Source organism: Podarcis vaucheri, assembly GCF_965113315.1.
Source record: "Podarcis vaucheri genome assembly, chromosome: 11".
NCBI classification, from domain to species: domain Eukaryota; kingdom Metazoa; phylum Chordata; class Lepidosauria; order Squamata; family Lacertidae; genus Podarcis; species Podarcis vaucheri.
This window is the reverse complement of record NC_138749.1, coordinates 3,807,881-3,834,349: the sequence shown is the minus strand read 5'-3', so window position 1 is coordinate 3,834,349 and position 26,469 is coordinate 3,807,881. Positions and strand designations below refer to the sequence as shown.

General features: G+C 47.4%; 1 protein-coding gene across 1 annotated transcript; it reads left to right on the top strand.

Moving 5' to 3' along the window:
* Positions 1–25,320, top strand: LOC309514589 (maestro heat-like repeat-containing protein family member 7). Its single transcript, XM_082191741.1, has 18 exons — positions 1–217; positions 999–1,094; positions 1,963–2,094; positions 7,244–7,379; positions 8,431–8,549; positions 10,107–10,256; positions 10,593–10,747; positions 11,580–11,727; positions 12,125–12,306; positions 13,777–13,914; positions 14,684–14,798; positions 15,765–15,908; positions 16,399–16,575; positions 18,401–18,550; positions 20,952–21,077; positions 22,319–22,421; positions 23,563–23,628; positions 24,996–25,320. The coding sequence occupies exons 1-18, from the start codon at positions 32–34 to the stop codon at positions 25,154–25,156; spliced, it is 2,484 nt and encodes an 827-aa protein (XP_082047867.1). The 5' UTR covers positions 1–31; the 3' UTR covers positions 25,157–25,320.
* The last annotated feature ends 1,149 nt before the right edge of the window (positions 25,321–26,469 follow it).

Sequence of the window (26,469 nt, the reverse complement as noted above, 5' to 3'; positions counted from 1 at the left end):
CAGACACACTGCATATTTCCTCACCAGGTTTATGGACTGCTGGGTGCTGAGCATTTCCTCTCCTTTCTCTTTCCTCTTCAGTGCCGTGAGACCACCGATGGACTCCATGCTTCGGTCTGAGCTAGTGAAAAAAAGCACCAAGAAGGTGTTTTCGTTGCCCTCCTTGAAACTTACAAAACTCAAAGCCGGGAGTCCCACACAATCATCACAGAGCCAGGTGACTGGACCTTCTGCTTCTCGGGATATGAATGGAGGAAAATGGGGTTGCCAGGTTAAAAGATTTGAGGGCAGAGAGTCTGGGCCGTGTAAGCTACAGATAATGCTGCCACAGACACTTGGCCCATCACAATGATGTAACAACCAGAGGCTTTGGGTGTATATTTTTGATATTAATCATGTTTCAATATTAACTGCATTTAACCTTTGGCTAGAATGCATCCACGAATGATTCCTGCATGCCTGCATTTTGTGACTCTCATGCCTCCCTCCTACACTGCATTTAATTTTGTTTGCTTGTTTGTTTATACGCCGCCCACCTGATTGGGTTACTCCAGCCACTCTGGGCGGCTTCCAACAAATTAAAACACAGTAAGACATCAAATATTTAAAACTTCCCTATGCAGGGCTGCCTTCAGGTGGAAGTATAATTATGTATCTCTCTGACATCTGATAGGAGGGTGTTCCACAGGGTGGGCCCACCACCGAGAAGGCCCTCTGCCTGCTTCCCTGTAACCTCCATTCTTGCAATGAAATACAGTTGAAGAATGTGTGCTTCTCCAGCTGTGCTGCCATTGGCCCCAGTCAGCACAGAACCATAGAATCATGACAGGTGGTCATCCAACCTCTGCTTAAAAACCTCCATGTCTTCCTTGTGGGTTTCCCACTGGGTCATTGCTTGGCCCCTGTGGAAAGGGGCTGCTGGACTAGAAGGCTCCAGAGCACAGGGGATTTCCACGGGGGTCTTCAGCTTTTAACCGCTTTTGCTTCTCTCCTTTCAGGACTTTTATCAGCATACGGTCAACGCCTGCCTCAACATGCTCACCAGGTTGCTGTCAGAGGCCCCCTCTCTGGAGGCGCTGCAGGATATATTAGTGGTAAGGGAGCCCCCAAGATGTCAGAGCAGGGGGAGGCAGCAGATCCTGTTGAAATGATTGCACGGGGGGCGTCTGTGGCCAACTCACTGGTTGTGGATGCTGATGGTGAACTGGGCCTCTGTTCTGCTAGGAAGGCTTGTGCAAGGCACACATCCGTTTCCTTTCAAAGATATGTCCTCTGCTGATGGCATATGGGGAAGGGCCATGGCTCAGGGGCAGAGCTTCTGTTTTGCATGCTCAAGGTCCCCGGTTCAGTCCTCAGCATCTCCAGGTGGGGCTGGGAAAAGGCTCTCTGTCTGAAACCCCAAAGGGCAACTGCCCGTCATTACCTGTGGCCAACACCAAGGTTGGTAGATCAATGGCTGGGCTTGGTCTAAGGATGCTTCCTGCATTCCATGGCTATGGCTGTGGTGAGGTGTATGTTGTATTATTGTAATCATCACACACACAAACACACAAATGACAGATCGCAGGGCAGTTCACAACATGAAAATACAAAATGAGAACACAAAATACACAGTAAAACAAAAACAAACCAAGGGCCAATTAATTTCTAATTCTATTAATCTTCAATGTGTTTCATTTAATGGCTTCTTTTTTCTATATCTCAAGTTGTTCTTATTTTGTTTGTAAGCTGCCTGGAGTCCCTGTCAGGGAAAAAGGTGGGGTATAAAATAATGATGATGATGATGATGAAGTAGAACAAATTGCAGCAAACTTTCTCCTTTACAAAACAACCCCTTTTTGAAATTTGTCCCCTCTATGGTCCCGGCATGATTGATCCAGCCAGTGGCCAAAGCTTTGTGAATTTGCAGACCCGGATTAATGGTTGTCCTTCTATGTGATGATGATTATTTCTCTCCCGCAGCACACAAATGGCTGGATTGACTCCACAAAAATCTATGAGCGTGAAAGAGCTGTCAAGAGCACCAGCTTTCTAATGAAATATGTTTCCGAGCATTTGGACTTTGATGTGAGTGACCAAGGCTTAACGCTGCAATTTCATATTTGATTTTTTAAAAATGTATTAAATTTCCATACTGCTCTTCATCTGAAGATCACAGGGATGGTTTACAATATAAAAACACAGGAATACAATAACAGATCATTCTGATTAGATATAGCAAATGGGTCTTTGGCAATAGGCTTTTCGTTTTCGTTTTTAACTTGTTTTTAACTTGTTGGATTTTCTCCGGGAAGGGTAAGTCTAGATTCAATGGAGGTAGGTTACAGGATGGGATACAGGCTAGCATTTATACTGACCCGTTTAGCATTTATGCTGTGTAAGACACTGTGATGTAGCAGTTAGAGTGTTGGTCTGAGACCTGGGAGAGACCCGGGTTCAAATTCCCCCGCTCAGCAGTGACTCTCATTGAAGGTGACCTTGGGGGCCTGTGACTGCCTCTTGGCCTAGGCTACCTCTCAGGATTGTTGTGGGGATTAAATGAGGAGGAGGAGGAGGAGGAGGAGGACTATCTTGAGCTCCCTGCAGAAAAAGCCGAGAGGTAAATGCAATAAAATAAATAAATAATAAAATTAAAACTTGCATATGTTGCGTGCCTCGAGGGAAGTGGTTCATTAGTGAATACAATAATTGTTGTTGTTTAGTCGTTTAGTCGTGTCCGACTCTTCGTGACCCCATGGACCAGAGCACGCCAGGCACTTCTGTCCTCCACTGCCTCCCGCAGTTTGATCAAATTCATGCTAGTAGCTTCAAGAACACCATCCAACCATCTCATTCTCTGTCGTCCCCTTCTCCTTGTGCCCTCCATCTTTCCCAACATCAGGGTCTTTTCCAGGGAGTCCTCTCTTCTCATGAGGTGGCCAAAGTCTTGGAGCCTCAGCTTCATGATCTGTCCTTCCAGTGAGCGCTCAGGGCTGATTTCCTTCAGAATGGAGAGGTTTGATCTTCTTGCAGTCCATGGGACTCTCAAGAGTCTCCTCCAGCACCATAATTCAAAAGCATCAATTCTTCGGTGATCAGCCTTCTTTATGGTCCAGCTCTCACTTCCATACATCACTACTGGGAAAACCATGGCTTTTACTATACGGACCTTTGTTGGCAAGGTGATGTCTCTGCTTTTTAAGATGTTGTCTAGGTTTGCCATCGCCTTTCTCCCAAGGAGCAGGCGTCTTTTAATTTCGTGACTGCTGTCACCATCTGCACTGATCATGGAGCCCAAGAAAGTAAAATCTCTCACTGCCTCCATTTCTTCCCCATCTATTTGCCAGGAGGTGATGGGCCCAGTGGCCATGATCTTCGTTTTTTTGATGTTGAGCTTCAGACCATATTTTGCGCTCTCCTCTTTCACCCTCATTAAAAGGTTCTTTAATTCCTCTTCACTTTCTGCCATCAAGGTTGTGTCATCTGCATATCTGAGGTTGTTGATATTTCTTCCGGCAATCTTAATTCCGGCTTGGGATTCATCCAGCCCAGCCTTTCGCATGATGAATTCTGCATATTATTTAAATAAGCAGGGAGACAATATACAGCCTTGCCGTACTCCTTTCCCAATTTGGAACCAATCAGTTGTTCCATATCCAGTTCTAACTGTAGCTTCTTGTCCCACATAGAGATTTCGCAGGAGACAGATGAGGTGATCAGGCACTCCCATTTCTTTAAGAACTTGCCATAGTTTGCTGTGGTCAACACAGTCAAAGGCTTTTGCATAGTCAATGAAGCAGAAGTAGATGTCTTTCTGGAACTCTCTAGCTTTCTCCATAATCCAGCGCATGTTTGCAATTTGGTCTCTGGTTCCTCTGCCTCTTCTAAATCCAGCTTGCACTTCTGGGAGTTCTCGGTCCACATACTGCTTGAGCCTTCCTTGTAGAATTTTAAGCATAACCTTGCTAGCATGTGAAATGAGTGAAATTGTGCGGTAGTTGGAGCATTCTTTGGCACTGCCTTTCTTTGGGATTGGGATGTAGCCTGATCTTCTCCAATCCTCTGGCCACTGCTGAGTTTTCCAAACTTGCTGGCATATTGAGTGTAGCACCTTAACAGCATCATCTTTTAAAATTTTAAACAGTTCAGCTGGAATACCATCACTTCCACTGGCCTTGTTATTTGCAGTGCTCTCTAAGGCCCATTTGACTTCACTCTCCAGGATGTCTGGCTCAAGGTCAGCAACCACACTACCTGGGGTGTACGAGACATTCATATCTTTCTGGTATAATTCCTCTGTGTATTCTTGCCACCTCTTCTTGATGTCTTCTGCTTCAGTTAGATCTTTACCACTTTTGTCCTTTATTATGGTAATCTTTGTACGAAATGTTCCTTTCATATTTCCGATTTTCTTGAACAGATCTCTGGTTCTTCCCATTCTGTTGCTTTCCTCTATTTCTTTGCATTGCTCGTTTAAGAAGGCCTTCTTGTCTCTCCTTGCTATTCTTTGGAAATCTGCATTCAATTTCCTGTATCTTTCACTATCTCCCTCGCATTTTGCTTGCCTTCTCTCCCCCGCTATTTGTAAGGCCTCGTTGGACAGCCACTTTGCTTTCTTGCATTTCTTTTTCATTGGGATGGTTTTAGTTGCTGCCTCCTGTATAATGTTGCGAGCCTCCATCCATAGTTCTTCAGGCACTCTGTCCAGCAAATCTAAATCCTTAAACCTGTTCCTCACTTCCACTGTGTATTCATAAGGGATTTGGTTTAGATTGTATCTTACCTGTCCAGTGGTTTTTCCTACTTTCTTCAGTTTAAGCTTGAATTTTGCCATAAGGAGCTGATGATCTGAGCCACAGTCAGCTCCAGGTCTTGTTTTTGCTGATTGTATAGAGCTTCTCCATCTTTGGTTGCAGAGAATATAATCAATCTGATTTCGATGTTGCCCATCTGGGGATGTCCATGTGTAGAGTCGTCTCTTGTGTTGTTGGAAAAGCGTGTTTGTGATGACCAGCTTGTTCTCTTGACAGAACTCTATTAGCCTTTGCCCTGCTTCGTTTTGATCTCCAAGGCCAAACTTGCCAGTTGTTCCTTTTATCTCTTGATTCCCTACTTTAGCATTCCAATCCCCTATAATGAGCAGAACATCCTTCTTTGGTGTCACTTCTATAAGGTCTTGTAAGTCTTCATAGAATTGGTCAATTTCAGTTTCTTCAGCACCAGTAGTTGGTGCATAAACTTGGATTACTGTGATGTTAAAAGGTCTGCCTTGGATTCGTATCGAGATCATTCTATCATTTTTGAGACTGCATCCCAGTACAGCTTTCGCCACTCTTTTGTTGACTATGAGGGCCACTCCATTTCTCTTACGGGTTTCTTGCCCACAGTAGTAGATATGATAGTCATCTGAACTGAATTCGCCCATTCCCGTCCATTTTAGCTCACTGATGCCCAGGATGTCAATATTTATTCTTGCCATCTCATTTTTGACCACACCCAACTTACCCAGGTTCATGGTTCTTACATTCCAGGTTCCTATGCAATATTTTTCTTTACAGCATTGGACTTTCCTTTCGCTTCCATGCATATCCACAACTGAGCGTCCTTTCGGCTTTGGCCCAGCCGCTTCATCAGCTCTGGATCTACTTGTACTTGTCCTCCGCTCTTCCCCAGTAGCATGTTGGACACCTTCCGACCTGAGGGGCTCATCTTCCGGCGTCATAACTTTTATATGCCTGTTGTCTTTGTCCATGGAGTTTTCTTGGCAGGGATACAGGAGTGGCTTGCCGGTTACTACTCCAGGTGGATCACGTTTGGTCAAAACTCTCCACTATGACCTGTCCATCTTGGGTGGCCCTGCACGGCATAACTCATAGCTTCTCTGAGTTCTTCAAGCCCCTTCGCCACGGCAAGGCAGTGATCCATGAAGGGGGAATACAATAATAACTGGTACTAATCAGCACCGATCCCACAGGAAAAACCCTTCTGGAATCCTATCCAGGGCAGAATCAGGCTAATCGGTCTAACCCTTGAGCAAATATGAGGGTTGTGTGTGGAAATTCCCTTCCTGACCTATGTAGATCATAAGAACAGAAGAATCGCTTTGCTGGGTTTGCCAAGACACCCATTTGGTTCATCTTGCTATTTCCAACTTCAGACAGAGGCATGCCTCTTGGGAAATTTCAGCCAGGGTGTTAAATTGATTCTGCATCTGTGCATGAGATATATAATAACATAGCAAGGTAGCATCTCTCCCCCTTTCCCTCTGGTTTAACAATACTCCCATAGATGTTCTCAGCGATCAAGCTGCGATATATGAGTTCCTGACATCCTGAGGCAGCCTGGACCTCAGATGGTCAGGGCTTTGTAAATGAATAGAAAGACCTTGAAGCTGCCTCAGAAATAGATGGGCCGCCAATGTAGCTGTTTTAAGAATGGTGTCCCATGTTCTCAGCCCGAGGCCCCCACCAGCAATCTGGCCACAGCATTCTGCATGAGCTGGAGCCTGTGAAGCAGATCCAAGGGCAGACCCCCTAGAAGACATTGCAGTAATCCAGCCTTGAGGTTCCCAAAATATGGACTGCAGTGGTTAGGCTATCCCTGTCTAGGAAGAGCCATAGTTTGCAAACCAGACAAAGCTGGTAAAAGGCACGCCTAGCCCTAGAAGATATTTGGGTCTCTAGCTGCCAAGATGTATCCAGGGGTGCCAGAAACTAGACAGGTAAAAAGAGACTTGGCCTACCCAGGATTCAAGCATGTTGCTTTTATGAATTGTGCGTTTCTGTATACCTTCTCCCGTAATGTCTGTGTTTTGTTGTGGTGGTTTGGAGAACTGCATTGCCAAATTTCTGGATTTTGAAGGAAAACCTGTGTCTTGGTTGGCGTATTGCTTTGGAAAGTTCAGGTGTGAACTAGATGTACTTTCCCCTGCTCCCCAAAGCGGTGTGGCATGGCCATCCCAGGGGAAGGTGCCAGCCAGTGCTATTTTTCTAGAAAAAGAGGTGCCAGGACTCACCATGAACTCACCTCCCTCATTCTCTTATAATGACAACAGCGCCCACCTGAGAGGTGCCAGAACTGAGTTCCAGTGAGTTCTGGCTGGAAAAAAGGCCCTGGGGCAAGCCTTGGGTGGGCCACCTAAGCCCAGGTCTCTTGCCCTGCGCCCCTCTGCCACCTTTGCCGCCTGAAAGCATGCCAGACGGTTTTCTCTTGCTGGGCTCTGTGGGACGAGGGCTGACTGTGCATCTCTCTCTCCACCTCCTAGATATCCCAGGATTTCCTCGTTCTTGGACAGCTGGTGGCGCTGTTGTCCCTCCACCTCGCAGACAACGTGAAGGAGATTGGTCTGCTGTCAGCGGAGGCCTTGTACCATCTCCATCACATCATGATAGCCAAAATGGGTGAGGGCGAGGCTGGGAAAGGGCGTGTTTCTTGCAAGCCGCAGGGTGGGAGATCTGCAGCCCTCCAGAAGCTGCTCCAACTCCCATCATCCCTGAGTGTTGCCCATGCTGGCTGCTGCTGGGGTTGACGGGAGCTCAGGAGGGCCAGAATTCGTGCCAGGACTGGCCTGACGCAAACACCCCGTTGGCCAGAGACGAGAGGTCAGTCTGAGGGGAGGGATTCACTGCTGAAGAAGACAAGAAAAGCCGCCTGGATCAGACCAGTGGCCCACCCCAGTCCAGCATCCTGTTCCCCCAGGGGTAGACCAGATGCCTCTGGGAAACCAGTCAGCAGAATTCGAACTCAAGAGCTCTTTCTTCTCCTGTGCTTTGCTGCCTCTGACCATGGAGGCCCAGCATAGCCATCCTGGCTAATAGCCATGGGTAGCCTTCTCTTCCATGAATTTGAAAGCCATCTTGGTCCGTGGCCATCAGTGCCTCCTGTGGCTGGGAGTCCCAAAGTTGAGCTGTGCACTGCATGAAGAAGGACCATCCTGAAACTTCAGTTTCATTGGAGGTCCCGGAGTTCTTGTGTTAGGAGGGAGGGAGAGAGAGAAAGCTTTCACTCTCTCCACTTTCCCCTTGCCATACAGTGTGTCTCCTCTTCCTCACCATTTTACTAAACAGAAAATCCCCCAAATGCTGTGACCATCCTGAAACTTCAGTTTCATTGGAGGTCCCGGAGTTCTTGTGTTAGGAGGGAGGGAGAGAGAGAAAGCTTTCTCTCTCTCTCTCCACTTTCCCCTTGCCATACAGTGTGTCTCCTCTTCCTCACCATTTTACTAAACAGAAAATCCCCCAAATGCTGTGACCATCCTGAAACTTCAGTTTCATTGGATGTCCTGGAGTTTTGGTTGCCCCCTTCTGAATTTTTCCCAGTTCTGAATTATAATTTTTGAGGTGAAATTGAGAATCTTTTTGTGGGTCGCAGTGGGGAAACTGGGGGGTTTGTGCAAGGAACACTAATGCTGTGTTCTTTTGCCTGCATATCCCCATCCCTGACCCCGTTTAGCTAAGAAGGTGGAGATGAGGCGTAAGAACAGGAAAGGCAACGTGGTCAAATGGTTCCGAGAAGACTTCTTCATCCCTGGGCCTGCCATCTTTTACACCGACATCTCCAACGTGGCCAAGGTGGGTGTGGCTTTTTGGACTGTTTCTTGCTAAGACTGCAGCCAGCTCTCAGTTAGCAGAGGTCTGTCCATTTGGGCAAATGGGGCCCTGCCCCACCAATCTCCTCAGGCAGCCCACGCCTTCTAGGAGATGAGGGAGAGATTCAGAGCAGTTCACATTTAAAGCCAAAGCTATCAAATCCAGGCTTCCTGAAACAATATGAGAACGGAAACATAAGCTGCCTTTGAAATTCATACATCCTTGAGTTTTTCAGTGCCATTTCCTGGCCAAACAGTGTCTACAAAAAGGATTGTGCAAGCTAAAAGTGTCCAGAAAATGAATATATTAGTGTAAATAACATATGGAAATGCATTGTATTAGAATAAATTTTTTGAAGCCAAGCGCCCATTGGTCTAAACTGCATGCCAAATTCTACTTACAGTGGAATCTTGGGTTGCGAACGTGATCCGTGCAGGATGCACGTTCGCAACCTGCAGCATTTGCAACCCGTGTTTGTGCATGCGCGGGTTGCGATTCAGCACTTCTGCGCATGCACAAAGTGGTACTTCCGGGTTTCGGTGGTCTGCAACCTGAAAAAACGCAACCTGACGCGGTTGTAAACCGAGGTATGACTGCATTCTAAAAGGTCACATTACACAAAACGATAGATAGATAGATAGATAGATAGATAGATAGATAGATAGATAGATAGATCCCAACCCCAAACTACTCAGGCACTGCCACAACTGTGAGCCCTGGATAGAGATCCGTATGCATTACAAGCTGCAAGCTGCCAGGCCAATGGATCCTGCAGTTGATTTGTGGAGTAGCCCTAGCTGTGCACAGTCTCTCGGTCTAAACTCCCTCATGAGGATGAAATGGGGAGGAGAGAGAACCGTGCATTGCCACCTTGGGCAGAAAAAGAGTATGAAAAGTTGACCCATTTGGTGCCCATTTCATGAAGCGCTGCCAAGCCAATGGGCTATGCCAGGCTTCCTCAACCTCGGCCCTTCAGATGTTTTTGGCCTACAACTCCCATGATCCCTAGCTAGCAGGACCAGTGGTCAGGGATGCTGGGAATTGTAGTCTCAAAACATCTGGAGGGCCGAGGTTGAGGAAGCTTGGACTATGCTAACATTGTGGTGGATGTTTTTGACGTATATTAAGAAATAAACACACAGCCTGCAGGTTCCCACCTAATCTGACTTCGTTTGGCATTGATTGATTATATAACTGATATCCACTATTACTGGCCCTCTCTGTTTCTGCAAGAACAGTTGTCTTATTTTCTAGTCTGACTTTAGATTGTACCTCTTCATGTTCCAAGGTCATAACCAGTTTTAGATGGGGATCGAAAATAGGAAGGCGTCACCTGACTCTTAGTTTTGTTTGTTGTGAAATCTTTCAGTTACTTAAATAAACATTTAAATAGAATCAGGATTGGAGAGTTGGAAGGGACCCTGAGGATCATCTCAGGCAGAGTGGATGTGTCTTTCACGTGGTTTGTCCCTTGGACTACCGAAAAGTGGTCAGATGCGGAGCAGAAGAAAACTTCCTCGTCTTTCTTCTTTGTGCCAGGCTTTTGGGGAGCACCTCACGCCCAGCCAGATCAACGAAGTCGTGTTGAAGGCGATTGACAACCTGACAGTGGAAGACAGAGTCGTCTCTCAGGCCTCAGGAAAGCTGCTGAGTTCCTTCCTTGAGGAATGCGGGGTGGACATGGAAGATGTAAGGCTCAAAATGGAGGCAGGGGGAAGCAGGTTTCCTCTAAATTAAACATTCTCTTTGGATGTAGAATCAGCTTGTTTCTAGAGGTGTAAGAAGGCATTGATTTCCATGTTTGTGGATTGCGCCTCTGTTTCCATTCTGCTGCAGTTCAGCTTCCAAAAAACAACCACCATGTTTTTAATCTCAGTTTTGTTTTGTTTGTTTTTCTGGGGGGGAGGGGTAATAATCACTTTGAGCATCTTTTTTATCTTGTCATATATCATTCCCCCCAAAACCCTCATTTTCTTTCAGGTTCACCACACTTTCTCATCCTGGTCTTCTTTTATCTTCTTCCAGCTGCCCATAGTTGTGAAGGAGATCTACAACCATCTCCACAGAATATCAGACACCCACACTAAGAATGAGACACTCGCAGCTGTAGTCAACCTTGCTGCGAAGCGCCTGAACCCGGTCGTAGATAGCCTGTTGGACTGCTCAGTGGAATGTGATGAGTAAGGGCCTCTTAGAGATGAGTGCGTTATGGGGGGATATATCCATTTTGCCTGCAAATCTCAGGGCGTCTCAGATGCCCTGCATAACCTGCGATCCACCAAGCCAGGCCACAGCCCATCAGCCACGGATGGAGATTTCCAAATTCTGGGGCATCTCCCAGGTTTTTGAAGTAGAGCTGCCAACTTTTTGTCCCCTGGAAACTGCTTGCTCTGCAGGAATGCAGCTTTCTTCCACGCTGTGAAAAGCAGTACCCACTGTGGATCAAACCTCTGTTCAAGATTCAGGTGGAAGGCATGCCAGGTTTCCCCCCCGCCCCACCTTCTGGACAGGGAACAAATTCCGTTTGGGTCACTTTTAAGTGAGAGCTTACGTCATTTGCAGTTTCCAAAATGAGAACTGTCGTATTTCAAAATTTGCACTATTCTGAATTTTCCAATGCAGTTCTCCAGTCAAGTAGCGCACATACACACACACACACACACACACACACACACACACACACACACGTAGGCACACAAATGCATGAACTGGTGGAAATAACATATAGAAAGACATAAAATTAGAGGAGATTGATTTGCAAAAGGTGTTTAAGAGGCAAAACTGGATATGAAAATCTGCAAAGTGGAAATGGGGAGAGCTGAATTTAAGTGGGCTTTCTTAATTTATATTTCCGTTTCATACTTGCAAAAAATTGTGCCCCGAGTTACATATCAAAAAGGGGAATAGTAGTTTCTTTCTTTGCTAATGCACGTGCGATATAAAGGAAATACAGAAGGCCTGACTTTTTTTAAGAAAGGGAAAAAGGGAAAATTCTCTTTTGGCAAATTGCAGAAGTGCTGCAGCGATCTGGAAGGCCTTGGTCTCCGATCAGTACTCCAGCATCAAGCTGCTGAGACCCCTCCTGAAAAGGCTACAGGATGAAGACCCCAACACAGAAGTCACGTACAGGCGACGCAGCACTTCTAAAATGCCAATAGCGGTACGAAACCACTCAGTTTCTCTCTCCTGGGTGGTTCTTGAATGGGAGCTGGATGGGGCTGGGGCTTCTGGCTGGGGGGGGGAGGGTTGCATCTTAATAACTGGCCTCTGGGGTTCTTCCCAGCGGCATCTTAGTGGTCCATCACTGGGGGGGGGGGTCTCCTGGAGCCCAGCCCTGGCTCAGGGGCAGAACACCTGCTTTGTATGCAAAAGGGCCCCAGCATCTCCATGTCGGGGTGTCCCTCGCCTGGAACCCTGGACAGCCACTGCTAGTCAGTGTGGACAATACTGAGTGAAATGGACCAGGGGTCTGAGTCGCGTCCTGCATAGAGAGTTGGGAGATCTGGACCTGACGATGTCCTCTGCTGAATGCTGTTCTCCTGTCCTTGTCCCTCCAGGCGACCAACGCTTTGTGTCTGATCCTGTCGCTACCTGAGGCTTCGGATGTACTGCAAAACAAGTTCCCCCAGCTGCTGCTTGCCCTTATCACTCAGATCTATTTTCTTTTTGGGTCGAGCAGAAGAGTTTCGAGGGCGACAAGTCTCATGCCGGAGCCCCCTTCGCATCTCCCTCCGCTGGCGTAAGGGACCTGCCCGTGCATTTGGGGTGGCCCTCCCTTCTCTCTCTGGGCGCTTGCAAGCCTGACCGTAGCAGTGATGGCTCAGCCCTCCCCCAAGAGATAGGCTTCACTTGGACATGGAGTGTGCTGGTCCCGGGGGGAAGGTTACTGTTGGCGTAGTCAAAGTCCGGTCCTGGGTCACTAGCCTGGAAACAGTTCACAAGGAGCAGGGCAAGGTCCGAAGCAGGAAGCCGAGCGGGGACAGGAACACTGGAGGGTCAGGTCTGGGTCTGGACAGGAACAGGTACTCCACAACAACGTTGCTCCCGCAACCTGGGACCGGGCTGACTGGCCTTTATCTTCTCTGAGGCCAGGGGCGGTCCCGGCCCCCAGGAGACCCGCCTCTCCTGGCCTTAAGGCGAGCACTCCTCCTGGGAGAAACCAGTTCCCTTCGCCTCTCTGCCCTGAGCCTCTGCAGTTCAGGAGAGGCTGAAGGGTTACTGGGCCCAGGGGGAGACTCACCTGTAGGCACTGAGTCCTCAACCACCTTTGGAGTCAGAGTGGATTCACCTGGTGCCTCCTCCTGAGGATCCGGCACAGGTGCAGGCGCTTCAGAATCAAGGCCCTGCCCCAGTTCAGCCGGCCCTGGAGGCGGGGACTCCTGTGCAGGCTGGGATTCCTCCGCTTCACCCTCTGAATCGGATTCCCAGGCCATCACATGGAGGTTCTGCTTAGCTTGGGTAGCTAAGAGACCCAGCCTTCCCCAACCCCTGTGCTCTTCAGTCGCTTTGGACCACAACTCCCACCAGCCCCAGCCAGCACAACTCTGGTGAAGATGGGAGTTGTTGTAGTACAAAGGACACTAGGATGGGAAAGGATGTTGGAGACTCTCCCACACGATGGGCTGATTTTGGCGTGGCGGGACTCACGTGTCATGAAACCTGAAGTCTCCATCGCAGCCGAAAGGTTGCAGCTTGTGCTGGAAACATGTGAGAGGCTGCGGGGGCTGGTGGTTGTGGCTGGATCCATCAGGCCAAGCAGCTCAAGACTGCAAGATGTCAAGGACCTAAAACTCCCCAGATGAACCTACCCAGACCTTGTGATCCCCTCTTCCTGTGCCTCCTCCACGAGAAGTCCAGAGGGTGGCAAGACAAGAAGGGGCCTTTTCTGTGGTGGCCCCCCATTAGTGGGATCCTCTCCCCAGGGAGGCTTGCCTGGTGCCTTCATTATATACCATTAGATGCCAGGCCAAAATGTTCCTCTTCAGTCAGGCCATTGGCGGATTAACACCCTACACCCTTTCAGCTGTGTTTGTGAGAGGAACAAGGAGTTATTGGTTTGGCTTGTTCTTGTTTTTATTATTTATTTTGTGCTTTTTATCTTGTATTTTTGTGTTGTGAACTGACCTGAGATCTATGGGTGAAGGGCAGTGTACAATTTTTTTTAATGGATAAATAAATGTAATATTCTTAATTCTTTCACTCGATTCAGGACCACTGTGCAAGCTGTGAAAAACCTTATTGGATGTGCCGGCTATGTCAAAGAATACAACATTTTGGAGGTGCAAAGGTGCTGGGACATGCTGTCAAACCCAGAAAGCTTTTTCGATGGCATTCGTCTTCTGACAAGGTAAGACGGTGAAAAGGACTGGCAGGTGAGGCACGAAAGGCAGCCCACCAAGGCCTGCTTTCTAGGAAATGGGGATAAACATTGTTTATTTCAGAAAATGTATATGCTGTTTTATTGTAATAAAACAAACAAACTTCAAAGCAGTTAAAAAGAAAAGATAAGAAAATATCGATTAGAAAAGCTGACAACAGTAATTTGAGACTTTTGAAAAGTTAAAATAACAATAGACTAAAACCGGATTAACATTTGCACCAGCTTTCTAAACATCTGGGTAGGCTTGTCTAAACAAGAACGCTCTTAGCAGGTGCCCAAAAGAGTACAGTGAAGGCGCCTGTTTGATATCAATAGGCAGGGATTTCCGAAGTTTAGGTGCTGACACACTAAATGCAGAGCAGGCATTCCGTGGTGCCTGAAAGTGCCAATTCCACCAATCGAAGAGGTCGAGTGGGTGCATATGGGGTAATGGAGTAATGAACCTTCCCATTCCCCACTGAAAACTCTGCTGGCTTTGGAGATTTATCTGCAAGATACTGCACTGCACTCTCAAGCATCCTTCCTTGACAGAGAGAGCTAGATAGGACTTGGGATACGACTTGGGTGAAACTGGAGAGGAGCAGAAGGTAGTGACTGGGGCAACCCGATCAAGTATTGAATTTATTATTATTATTATTATTATTATTATTATTATTATTATTATTCATGAATACTTAGCGGTTCTTCCTGCCAGCTTCAGGCTTGTGCATCCTTTGCGTCTGATTTTGTGTTTCAGGACCTTGTTCACCTTCTCCAAAGTGCACCTCAAAACGACTTTCAAACAGGCCAATGCCTACTTGCGCCGCCCTGACATAAAGGAGAGGATGGTCGGGATGGCCTTCTTCACCGAGGTGAGAGTCGGAAACGGGGAATGCCTGCAGGCGCTCCTGCTTCGCAACAACCGCTCCCAGGCAGGCAAGGAAAGCAGAGGGTGTAAGAAGGTCTCCGGAGCCACCATTGATGGCTGGCAGGCCTGCCCTCTGCCTGAGGCAGCAATTTCTACAGGCCTTAGTTAATGCACACTGCCCTCAGCTCTTATCTAACTCCTTGCGCTTTGCTCCCCCTTTCTTCCCGCCCGGGGGGCCCTGCCCTCTGCCTGCCCCTCAGAGCCAGCATGGCACACAGGGCTGGGCTTTAGTGGCCGCAGCCTCTTCCCGTCCTCACCTGCTTTCCAGTAGCCTCTACAAAAGCCTTTCTCAACCTGTGGGTCCCCAGATGTCGCTGGACTACAACTCCCATCACCCCTAGCTAGCAAGGCCAGAGCTCAGGGATGATGGGAGTTGTAGTCCAACAACATCTGGGGACCCATGGGTTGAGAACCGCTGCTCTACCAGCTGCCCAAGGGAGGAGGCCAGCAGCAGTGACCACGGAGATGCCATGGAGGGGCAACGAGAGGCAGTGGCGTAGCGTGGGTTGTCAGCACCCGGGGCAAGGCAAGTAATTTGCGCCCCCTAACCCGTGGATTTGCGCCCCCTAACCCTAACCCCCAGATGTTGCGCCCGGTGCGGCCGGCCCCCCCTGCACACCCCACGCTACGCCACTGACGAGAGGCCCCCTTACAGCCGCCACTGTCATTGGGCACAAGCTCTGGCTCATTCTCCTCCCCGAGCTCGGTGGCGGCAGCTCTGGCATGGAAAACAGGGACATTCCGGGATCAAATCAGAAGCTGGTTGGCTTTCGTAATTCTGGGGCTGTCCCTGGAAAATCAGGACACTTGGAGGGTATGGGGTACCGGACTTCGGTTTCCGCGGCACAGATTTCCTCCTGCCCTGCCTACTTTCTTTGGCCTTGCACACATCAAGTGTTTTCTTTTTCAGCTCCTTTTCCACTCACAGATAGGCTTGTTTTTCGTGAAGGAAGACATTATGGACGTCCTGAAGGAGTGGATGGGGCAAGCCAGCCCCCTCATGCAGCTCTTCAGCATCCGAGGACTGGGCTACATGATGCAGCACCAGCTGGAGGTAAGAGATTGGTGGCGGGGGACACATTAGGAAGCGGCGTACAAATTAACCCCACAACGCCATATCAGCCTTTCAAGGAGGCTGTTAAAATGAGATTCCTTTGTTCTGCTGCAGCCTTATTCTCAGGTGCAGATCAGCACAGGAAGGAAGCTGCCTTAAAGAGAGTCAGGCCAATGGTCTGGCTACCTCAGGGTTGCCCACACGGACCGGCAGCAGCTCCCCAAGGTTTCTAGAGTCCCTCCCAACCCTGCGTGGAGGTGCCAGGACTTGAACCCAGGACTTTCTGCATGCAAAGCAGACGCTCCCGCTCTGGCCCCTTCCCCTACTGGAGGCCCCCACCCTGCACAAGGACTCAGGAGAGAGCAACCGCTTGGGTTGTTTACTTTTGTGTAATGCTTACGCTGTAGCTTTTTGGGTGCAAACTGCGTCTGCGTGCGCTGACTTCTCTGCCGTCACCGTGTTCCCTCACCTGCTTCCTTGCTTCCTTCAGGAAGAGCTCTTGGAGATCTTCATCTCGCCCCTGATCAACTGCGCTTACAATCCAGACAAGAGTGTTGCCAAAGAGTCCATCAAGTGCCTGCAACTCATGTCCCACCACTTGGAGGGGGAGGAATACAGCTTGGCCTGCTGCAGCCTTTACCCTCAACTCTTGAAACACTTCAATGATGTAAGTCAACAAGCCTACTCGAAATGGGCTTCATCCATGCCCTGGTGCTTCCCAAACATTTGGGGGGGGCTGCCCCTTTGGTTCCATAGCCTCATCCCCAGTGCCCCCTACACTATGAAGAGAATCACAGTGTTACCTTGGTTCCCAAACTTAATCTGTTCCAGAAGTCTGTTCCAAAAGCAAAGCGTTTCAAAACCAAGGTGCGCTTTCCCAGAGAAAGTAATGCAAAATGGATTAATCCATTCCAGACTTTGAAAAACAACCCCTAAAACAGCAAGTTAACATGAATTTTACTCTCTAACGAGACCACTGATCCATAAAATGAAAGCAATAATCAATGTACCATATTATAAAATAAATAAGACAGCATTGTAGATGATTAAAATTTAAATAATTTTTTTTCTTACCTGCACTGATGATAGTCATTGTTTGGATGGGGGACTTTTATCCATTTCCACAGTCACACAACCAATCTATCAGTAGCTAAACTGGGTTCCAAACAGTCACAAAAACTAACCAAAAAAGCCTCAAAAACAAAAATGCAAAATAAATAGTAGAAACAAAAGCGCCAAATACAGTGGCACCTTGGTTCTCAAACTTTAATCCATTCTGGAAGTCCATTTTACTTCTGAAATGTTCGAAAACCATGGCGCGGCTTCTGATTGGAGCAAGCGCCCTGAAAAAAATAGCCGACAGCCGCATCGGACGTTCGGCTTCCGAAAAACGTTCAAAAACTGGACAATTATACTTCCAAGTTTTTGGCATTTGGGAACCAAGGCATTTGAGAACCAAGTTACGACTGTATTCAGAATAGAGGTTTGCACGATCCACTAAGGAAGATGATAACACAAAATCGAAATTCCTTTTTACCTTCCTTCCTTCCTTCCTTCCTTCCTTCCTTCCTTCCTTCCTTCCTTCCTTCCTTCCTTCCTTCCTTCCTTCCTTCCATCCATCTTCTTTCTTCTCTCTTTTCCTTTCCTCTGCTCAGGGCCATTGATTATTGGGCTCTTTGGGCATGGTCAACGGGGGAGGGGGGCAACTCCCCCTTCAATCAAGCTTGGTTCTTCTGCCACCCCTCCCCAACATTAATACTGCTTCACCAACATAAATCCTGGCTACACCCATGTTGGGCTCCAAGGAAGGTGATGGCTTGTTGGTGAAGGACCCTGAGTGAGAGACAGGGAAGGGAAGAGGCTGGGAGGGTTGACCCCTTTCCTGGTGAGACAAGGGTTAAGAGCTGCCCTTGAGAGAAGGCTCTGCATTTCTGTTTGTCTTTCTGTTTTTATTTAGATCAGTTTCTTTCCTTATATTATGGAAAAGCCTTAATAAAGATTTATGGGGGAAAATAAAGAGGATAATAACACAGTGAAATTCAGAACACCCGCTGTGCCCGCTTGTCCCCACGATTGAGGGGGCTGGCACTGTGCAACATGCGCATGTCATGCACACACACCATGTGCCACACACACACCGCATTTATACCTCAAGCCCCCCTCTGTCAGCCCCCCACAAGTGATCCCACTGGCCTAATCTGCAAGACTTCTTGCTTCACCTGCACTTCAGGTGACTCTGTCTGCCAGCAGGTGATGCTGGCAGAACTTTAGATGCACCAGGATGAACTCAGTCCGTTAAGCTCCTTAACGGTGGTGGGCAAAGGCCCCCGGGGTTGGTCCCCTGTTGCGTGGGCCCAGCCAACACCCTCAAACAACCAGACCCATAGTGAACGAGAAGCGTTTGCTCAGCTAAACTCCCTGAAACCTGTGAGACGGGTTTGCCCTGCACAGCACTTGGGACTGACTGGTGTTCTCCTCCTCTCTCTCCTCAGGAGGACAATGAGCTCAGCCTTTGCTCCATCACTCTTTTCGGGACGCTGTTGAGGGGCGTGAAGGAAGAGCACAGAAACAAGGTGGAGGACATTGTCATCAGGAGCCTCGTCCCCCTGATAATCCAGCTGACCGACCCTGTGAGCGGAGAGGTAGGTTGAGGCTGGAAGGGCCAGTCTGGGCATCGCCTGGCCCCTTTGGCAAACTCCTTCTCCCTGGCAACTGTCACACGCAGCTGGAACGCAGAGCAATGTTTCTCTGCCTGTGGAAGCCCCTTACGATACCAATGCTGGGTGGTCCTCGAAGCATCTGTAGCAGCTGAGGAACTCTCCCCTTTCCTGGGAATTTCCACACGAGGAGCGTTGCTCTGCGTGTTGCAGCAGGGCTTGGAGAATCATCCCATGCTGCCCCACAGATCAAGTAATGCGTAGACTGGTCTTGAATGGGTGGGTCTCGATTGTGCTTGGGGTCTGAGTCACCACCACACCTGAGGTCAAAAAGGGAGTTTTCTGTCCAGGTCAGAAAAGTTAGAGATCTTGGGGTCTTTTTTCACCCCTTTTCCCTCGCTCAAGTCACTTGTTCTGCAGATACCATGCTGTGGTTGGGATTGCTCTGCAAAAGGTTGGAACCGTCAGAGTCATCGAACCACAGAATCAGAGTTGGAAGGGACCCCAAGGTCCTCTAGTCCAAGCCCTGCAGTGCAGGAATCTCAGCTCAAGCATCCTTGACCGATGGTCCTCCAACCTCTGCTTAAAAACCTCCAGGGAAGGAGAGGCCACCGCCTTCCAAGGATGCCGGTTCTGGAAGTCTTCTGATCCAGGCTGGCTAGCTTAAAGGAGTGGAAGCCCTGCAGGGTTGGTCTCAAAACCTGGTCATTAGACACCATCTGAAACACCCAGGCTTGCGTTCCTGGGATTGGAAGCTAAGCCTTGACACCTCTGCTGTCACTGTGATCAGCTGACTAGGCCGGCCTGGTGGAGGTTCATGTAGCAGCCAGTAACCAGAGGGAGGGTCTTGTTCAGGGTGGCTCCTCTCTATGGAATCACTTCCCTTCTGAGCGCAAGTGAGCCCCTACATTAGTGGCGTATTGGTGCTTGTTAAAAACCTAGGTGAGCTCTCAGGGTTTAATTCCCAGTGGGCTAGTTGTGTTTATAACCCTACCTGGGCTACTGTCTGCATTTTATTTGCAGATACAGTGGTGCCCCGCAGGACAAAATTAATTTGTTCCGCAAGTTTTGTCGTCTAGCGAATTTTTCGTCTTGCGAATCACGAAATCCCATAGGAATGCATTGAAAATCAATTAATGCGTCTTCGGACAGCGCTGGCCCCCGGCCTCTTGAGTGAGATGGGCGCACAACCCTAGAGTCTGGCAAGACTGGCCCGTACGGGCAGGGGTACCTTTACCTTTTATGGTCAAAAAAAGTCCAAACAAAGCCAAATTTGGTACAACAACAGTTTATTAACTGCTCTTTAAAGTCACACATACTGTAAAGAGCAGTTCAAAAATTGAAGGGAAAATAAATTAACTTTATAAACATGACAGAAAAAACATTTAAAAATCAACAAAGTGCACAGTACATACATTTTCTAAGACTCTGGGGGACCACTCAAAGAAGGCTCCTCTTCCACTCTTTGCTTCTTGCTGAAGAACCCCCTCCTCAACTGTTCCCCCAGCCACCCACCACACAGAAATTCAAATCCAGATTTTTTTAAAAAAACAGCAGAGTGGCCCAATGGTCACAGAAAATCACAAAAATTCCCAAAACAGCCCCACAAGCTCCCAGATTCCTGCAGAAACCTCTCCAGCTGTTCCCCCAGCCAGCCAGCACTCAGAAATTCAAACTCAGGGAAAAAAAATTGAAAAAAACAACCTTGCCCAATGGTCACAGAAAATCATAAAAATTCCCAAAAAAAACCCCACAAGCCCCCAGATTCCTGCAGAAACCTCCCCAACTGTTCCTCCAGCCACCCAGCACTCAGAAATTCAAACTCAGGGGAAAAAAATTGAAAAAAAACCAACCTTGCCCAATGGTCACAGAAAATCATAAAAATTCCCCAAAAAGGCCCACAAGCTCCCAGATTATCGCAACCCCCCCCCACAACACCAAGTCCTTGAATCCCAAACACCCCAACCCAAAATCCAAAACCCCCCCAAAAAGTTTAACTTACCAAATGGATGCAAGAGAAGTTCTGGAAAAGTTTTGGAAAAGCTTCAAAAGTGAGCAAAGTCTGAGAAAAGGCTACCAAACCACGTGCTAACAGTTGCTCCTCGAAGTCAAGTCGCAACTGCAGCTGTTCAAGCTAAGCACCCTTGGTTTTAACGGTTTTTAGACAAAGGAAACAAAGTCACGAGACGTTTTCGTCTTGCGAAGCAAGCCCATAGGGAAATTCGTCTTGCGAGGCGAATCGAAAACGGAAAAACCTTTCGTTTAGCGAGTTTTTTGTCTTGCGAGGCATTCGTCTTGCGAGGTACCACTGTATGTATATTTTCAAAGCTGTTGCAAGCCTAAGGCTTGATGTGAAGTAAAATGTCACCCCTCCTTTCAATTCTAGGAGTGTCGAATTGTCCTTAACACAATTGTCACCTTCCTGAAACTGGGGGAGCTGCCCAATGACATCTTTGAGTCTGTGCAGCAAGACAGACTCTACTACAGATTCTCAGTTATCTGCAAGTACATTGTGAGTAAAATTTACATGGTCAACTGTTCCCTCCAGACTCTTTCACCAGATTTCTTCAGAGGAGAAGAAATTTCCCCACCATTTCCTAAGTTTGGGACTCACTTACTTTCCTCCCAAACTGTGTGTGTTTGATGTGGGCAGTGGGAGTTGCAGGCTTATTTTATTCTACTGCCTGGCTACTATCATATTTTGTATCCACCACAATGCCCCAGCTTGGGTGAGAAAGTGGAAGAATATCTAGATGAAATTCTGCAAAATAGACTCTTGAGAAATGGGGTGTGTGTGTGTTGATTTTTCTTAGAAAGATGCTGTGCAACAGCTGCTCCTCCCTCTCTCCCTCTGCTAAATTAACCCCCTGATGTGCACCCCCCTGGATCAGCTGTGGCTGCAGACCCTCAAAGTGTCCCTATTTTCCAGAGACGTCCTTGTTTTAGAGAAGCCATCCGTTTCTGGTTTGATCCTGGAATGTCCCACTTTTCCTTAGGATGTCCCTATTTTCACTGGAGAAATGTTGGGGGGTATGGAGTTAGCCGACCTCTGAGCCGTCCTCAGGCAATCCTGTATAGGGAAGTTTTTTAACATTTACTGTTTTATGCGTGTTGGCTGCTGCCCAAAGTGGCTGGGGCAACCCACTAAGATGGGTGGGGTATAAATAGTAAAATTCTCATTATGGAATGGGGCGTCCCTGTTTTCATCAGAGAAGTGTTGGAGGGTATGTGGCTGCAGCACCTGCCTTCTCATCTCCCTGTGTCTGTATCTGTGGCATCAGCATCAGCCAGCCGGAGCCACCTTGCCTTCACCACCACAGATGTCTTCTAAGACATTTTGTCACTATTATCTATGTGCAGCACAGCCACAAACAGAGGCCCAGCAACACTGCCACATCCACAACTATGCTATGGAACTCACTGCCACAAGACACACAGGTGGCCACTACCTTGGATGGCTTTAAAATAAGACTGGACAAATTCATGGAGGGTGGCTCTGCTCTGCCCCCGTAGTTCTGCCAACTAAACCAACTAAAATTTTCTGTGCTCTTAATACTTGGGCATGAAGTGTGATTCTACCTTATATAAAGGCAGTAGTATTACTGTGGGTGGCCAATTCGGAAATAATGAGGTCATACTTTTCAAGCATTGTTTGGCCACCACGAGGGATAGAAATGCGTTAAGAAGCTGGAGTTTTACAAAAGACTAATCTGGCACCTCGGTTGTCTTCCTGTCCACCCCCCCGCCCCCCAGTTGTGGAGATACAGGCAGAGGTTGCCGGACATGCTCACGCAGATGATGGAATACCTAAAGAGCAGGAACCCTGCGCATCGCGAGGCAGCGACCATATTGATAGGTAATTGAAAACAAAGCTCTTAAGAGGAAAGGGGGTTTCAGGGCATGAGCCAGAAGTGGGATTTCAGCTGGGAAACCTGGAGGCTGAGAGGCAGGGATGCAAGTCCAGGTGTCATGCGCTGCCTAACTCTGTCCAAAGGAGAGCGCTAAAGGGAGGCTGCACCCAGAAAGTCAGGCGCTTCTCCGTTGTTTATCCAACCCATGCCCCAAGGTCCCAGGGTGGGTTACCACTTTTAAATACAGGCAGTGACTGGTTTGTTGTGATTGGTGCACCCTGCACACTGGAAGTGGCCTGAAAACGTCACCGAAACATCATTAAGATGTCACTGAAAGGGCAGAGCAAGGGTCGAATGGGGGTGGGGTACGGCAGGGCAAACAAGGGTGGGGTGGAATGCTTTACGTGGCCCCCACCAACGCATGTGGGGGTCTGGAACATAGCTCCCACGCAAAATGAGAATTGCCTGTATTAAAACAGAGACGTGCCCCTCAACCTTTTTGTGCCTGGGGCAATCCCCCAGTAGCCCCCACTACGCCACACCGTTTCCCCTGTATAGAATCCTGAGGAGCCCCTGTTATTCGGTGTAGACAGTCCTGATCTGGACAGACCAATGCTTTGACCCAGCTTCAGTCAGCTTCCTAGGTTCCTACGATTAAACCAGCAAATTGTTAAAGTGATCCAGAAGTTGTTAGCTCCTTCTATAGAGTACCAACAGCCTATGTGCCTCAGGTCTGATAAATGTTTTTAATAATTATTATTATTATTATTATTATTATTATTATTTATTATTATTTATACCCCGCCCATCTGGCTGGGCTTCCCCGGCCACTCTGGGCGGCTTCCAAAAGAATATTAAAATACTATAATACATCAAACATTAAAAGCTTCCCAAAACAAGGCTGCCTTCAGATGTCTTCTAAAAGCGTGGTAGTTGTTGTTCTCTTTGACATCTGGTGGGAGGGTGTTCCACAGGGAAGGCGCCACTACCGAGAAGGCCCTCTGCCTGGTTCCCTGTAACTTGGCTTCTCGCAGTGAGGGAACCGCCAGAAGGCCCTCGGTGCTGGACCTCAGTGTCCGGGTAGAACGATGGGGGTGGACAAAGTACCAAATGTAGGAACTGATCGTTTTCTATTGATCTGTCTAGCGTGCAATGCACAGTACATGAAACCCGACTTGGTGAGCACCAAACAAATTGACGACATTTATCTGGGTAAGGATCAAACTGGCTCTTTTCCTTGCAGGGATATTTTCATCACAGGACTGCTTTTTCCAATCTCATTAATCCCAGATTATCTCAATTTAGTTACTATCAGCCCCTGCAGTCTCCTTTCCCTTCTGGATTGTGATTCCCAAGTTCTTCTAGCCACTGACATGACGGAAAATCTGATGAGTTTGTGCTGGGCAAAAAACTGCATTGGGAAAGTATAATATAGTTGGATTAGACCTAACAACAAAAGTTTTGTTTCTGTATACTTGGACTTGAACAGAAACAGTGTTTCTTTCTCTAACAACTGGCATTAATTTACCTAGCAAATCCAAGACAAAATGAATTGTCACAGTAGGGCGTGCTGAATTTTTCAGCTTTCAAATTCAGAAAGTGAGGGGTGCTAAAACGTTGTAACATGACTTGGGAATTCAGATGTTGTTTGGGTGAAATGAATATGATTTGCTTTTGCTTGGTCAGTGAAATGAGTGTAAAATTGCATAGAAATCATTATAAACGATTGCTAGGAACTTAGTTATTTTTATTTCAGTATTAACGTAATTACCTTACATCTTCAGAAGTTAAAATTCTTTGGTTTTTCCGAAAGCCGTTTTTTCTGCTTCTTCATCAGACATAGACTTACCATGCTAAATGTTGTTCAGTCACAAAAATAATCGCAGATTTTAATTCCTCACACCCAAAAACATATTTTAAACATATTTCACCCCATAAAATGGCATGCGCTACCCAGGGAGCCCAGCTCACTTCCCCGGCTGCTTTTCTTTGCCATTGCAACCCCTTTGCTTTGCCATTCTCCTGTCCAGTACACCAGCCCCCTCCAGATTTTATTGGACTACAATTCCCATCAGCCAAAGCCAGCCGAGCCAATGGTAAGGGGGGCAGGGTGTCCTTCTGTGTCAATTCTTCTCATCTCCACATCAAAAAACGGCCAGTCCTGGAAACCTCTTCCACGTAAACAATACTGAGCTCGGCAACTCAATGGGCCTAACTCTGTTCCAGGCAGCTCCTTCTGTCCTTATCATGAGGGGCATTTGCTTCTGACAGACCTATCCCTGCCCCTCCTTTGAATTTATCTCTTTAAATATCTATGTGCAGTTTATAACCATGTTCTTAGGGCAACTTGCAAGAGGAGGGAGCGATGGCCACCAACTTGGGATGGCTTTGAGAGGCAGAAATGCTTCTGAGCACCATTTGCGGGAAACCACAGGAGGGAACCAGGCTCTTGCACTTGGGTCCCACATATGCGTTTCCTGTTGGCGCATCTGGTTGTCCATTGTGAGAACAGGACGCAGGACATTGGCCTGATCCAGGAGGACTCTGCTGTGGTTCTCATGTTCCTCCTTCCATTGCAGCTCTCCTGGACCTTCAGGGTGACTTGGACGTGGCTGTGTCAAGCGCTGCGATGGCTGCCAGCGAGGAGCTTCTTAGACGCTGCGGCGGTCGGATCAATCCAAAGATTGTACCCATCCAACATCTCCTGTCCATGCTAAAAAACAACACGGCAAGGCAGTGAGACCGATCATTGGCATGCCCAGAAGGAGGTCTTCAGAAAAGGCAGGCAAGCAGGAGCAGTGCTTCTTGCTTTCCTGGTGCCACAAAGAGCAGCTTTCCAGGCAGCTGGGCTTCCATTTGAATTGAGAGCACTTGTAGAGAACTTAATGAAGATTCTAGACATTGCTTTCTGTGTGGTCTGCCTTTCTCTCTAGGAATCAACCTTTTCGCTTCAACATTTCCCTTTCCAAATGCCATTGTTTTTATATGATGATTTTCTCTCCCCTGTCCCCTCCATCCAGTGGAGAGCTGATCACACTCAGAAGGGTAGCATCCCTTCCACATGCCTGCATACACAGAGTATACCTAAATTCCTCCAAGAAAAAAAAGGGAAGGGAAAACATTGGGGGCTGGGAAGAGGCCTTGAGACAGCTACATGCTTCAGTCATTTTCAGTAATATCTGTCAATTTGACTATGCATTGTCAGTCTGCTCCAAATTAAGGTTCAGAATATTCAGGACTCTAAGACCTCTTGATTGGTTGGTTGGTTGATTGATTGAAACAGTTCCTCTTTGAAACACCCTTGCGTTTTCGTTTTCCTGGCCAGTTTTAATCTTAACCCCATACCTGTCTGTGCCACTCAGGAAACAAGCTGGGATGCAATAGCATCTTAGGAAATGAAGCAGCAGGAGATGATTTTACTTTTTAGAGGAATCCCAGAGGAAGAGGAGGAGAACGTAAAAGAGTATTTAATTAACGCATTGTCTGAATGGTTAGGGATACAGGAGGAGGAGCTGGATGGTTCAATTGAAAGGATCTTTCACATTAAATCAAATTTTGCAAAGATTAGGATGATTTTTAATTCAAGATCAATTAAAGACAAAATAATACAAACCAACAGATTACAAATTGGAGGAAAGAATATTATCATTCTGAAGGAAATTCCAGCCTGTCTTCTTAAAAAAATAATGCATAAACTATAACTTTCTAACAGATGCCTTCGAGAAACAATAAAATACCTTATAGATGAGAAGTCCAAGAAGGAATTTCTTTTACATACAAAAATAAGAAACAGAGTTGCAGAGACGTGGATGAGGCACAGAAGTTTTGGAGGGGATATAAAAAAGAGGAAAAGCTAAACCAATGGTAGGGGAACAGGGAGCAACAGGAGGTGAGGAAGAGGAAACGTTCAAAGATATTACAGGTATTCAAGAAGAGAGAAACAAGATTCTAATTAAAAGATAAATATCAGAATGGCTGATCTCAAGATATTAATTTGTAATGTAAAGGTTTTAAATAGTAAAACAAAAAGGAATAAAATTGAACATGTAATCT